General features: G+C 67.6%; 1 protein-coding gene across 1 annotated transcript in view; it reads right to left on the bottom strand.

The window, feature by feature from the left end:
• Positions 1-367, bottom strand: part of Hip1r (huntingtin interacting protein 1 related) — a gene marked incomplete at its 5' end in the record, with an annotated part of 20,287 nt that overhangs the window by 2,593 nt on the left and 17,327 nt on the right. Inside the window, 2 exons of the mRNA XM_033762682.1 lie at positions 75-202; positions 316-367. The exon at positions 316-367 is cut by the window's right edge and continues 81 nt beyond it. Of these exons, the coding sequence (XP_033618573.1) occupies positions 75-202; positions 316-367 (180 nt within the window). The remainder of the gene's footprint in view (positions 1-74; positions 203-315) is intronic.

Raw genomic sequence — 367 nt, 5'->3', positions numbered from 1 at the left:
TCATCATGTCCTACACCGTGGACAGGCGCGAGGTGAGGGCCGTGTGGGAGGGAGGAAGGGACGGAAAGCCCCACCGAGCCGCAGGCCTCACCTCAATACGCCGCACAGCGTCCTCAATGGCTGCAGATGTAGCTGCCATCTCCGTGTCCACCATGGCCCCCAGTTCCTCCTGCCGCACATCCAGGCCCTTGGGCTTCAGCTCCTGGGAGGGAGGACAAGAGCGGGACAGGGGTGTGGAGAGGGTGTGGAGAGGGTGCGGGGGCTTGCGGGGATGCCAGAAGTGGGGGAGTGCAGGGCAGCCCTCTGGCCGCCTACCTGGCCCAGCTGGAGGATGCCCTGCAGCGGGGGCCGCACCAGGCTGGGCTGA

The sequence above is a fragment of the Fukomys damarensis genome, unplaced genomic scaffold, assembly GCF_012274545.1.
Source record: "Fukomys damarensis isolate Sample0158 unplaced genomic scaffold, DMR_v1.0_HiC HiC_scaffold_12, whole genome shotgun sequence".
Taxonomy (NCBI): Eukaryota; Metazoa; Chordata; class Mammalia; order Rodentia; family Bathyergidae; genus Fukomys; species Fukomys damarensis.
This window is presented reverse-complemented; position numbering and strand designations above follow the sequence as displayed.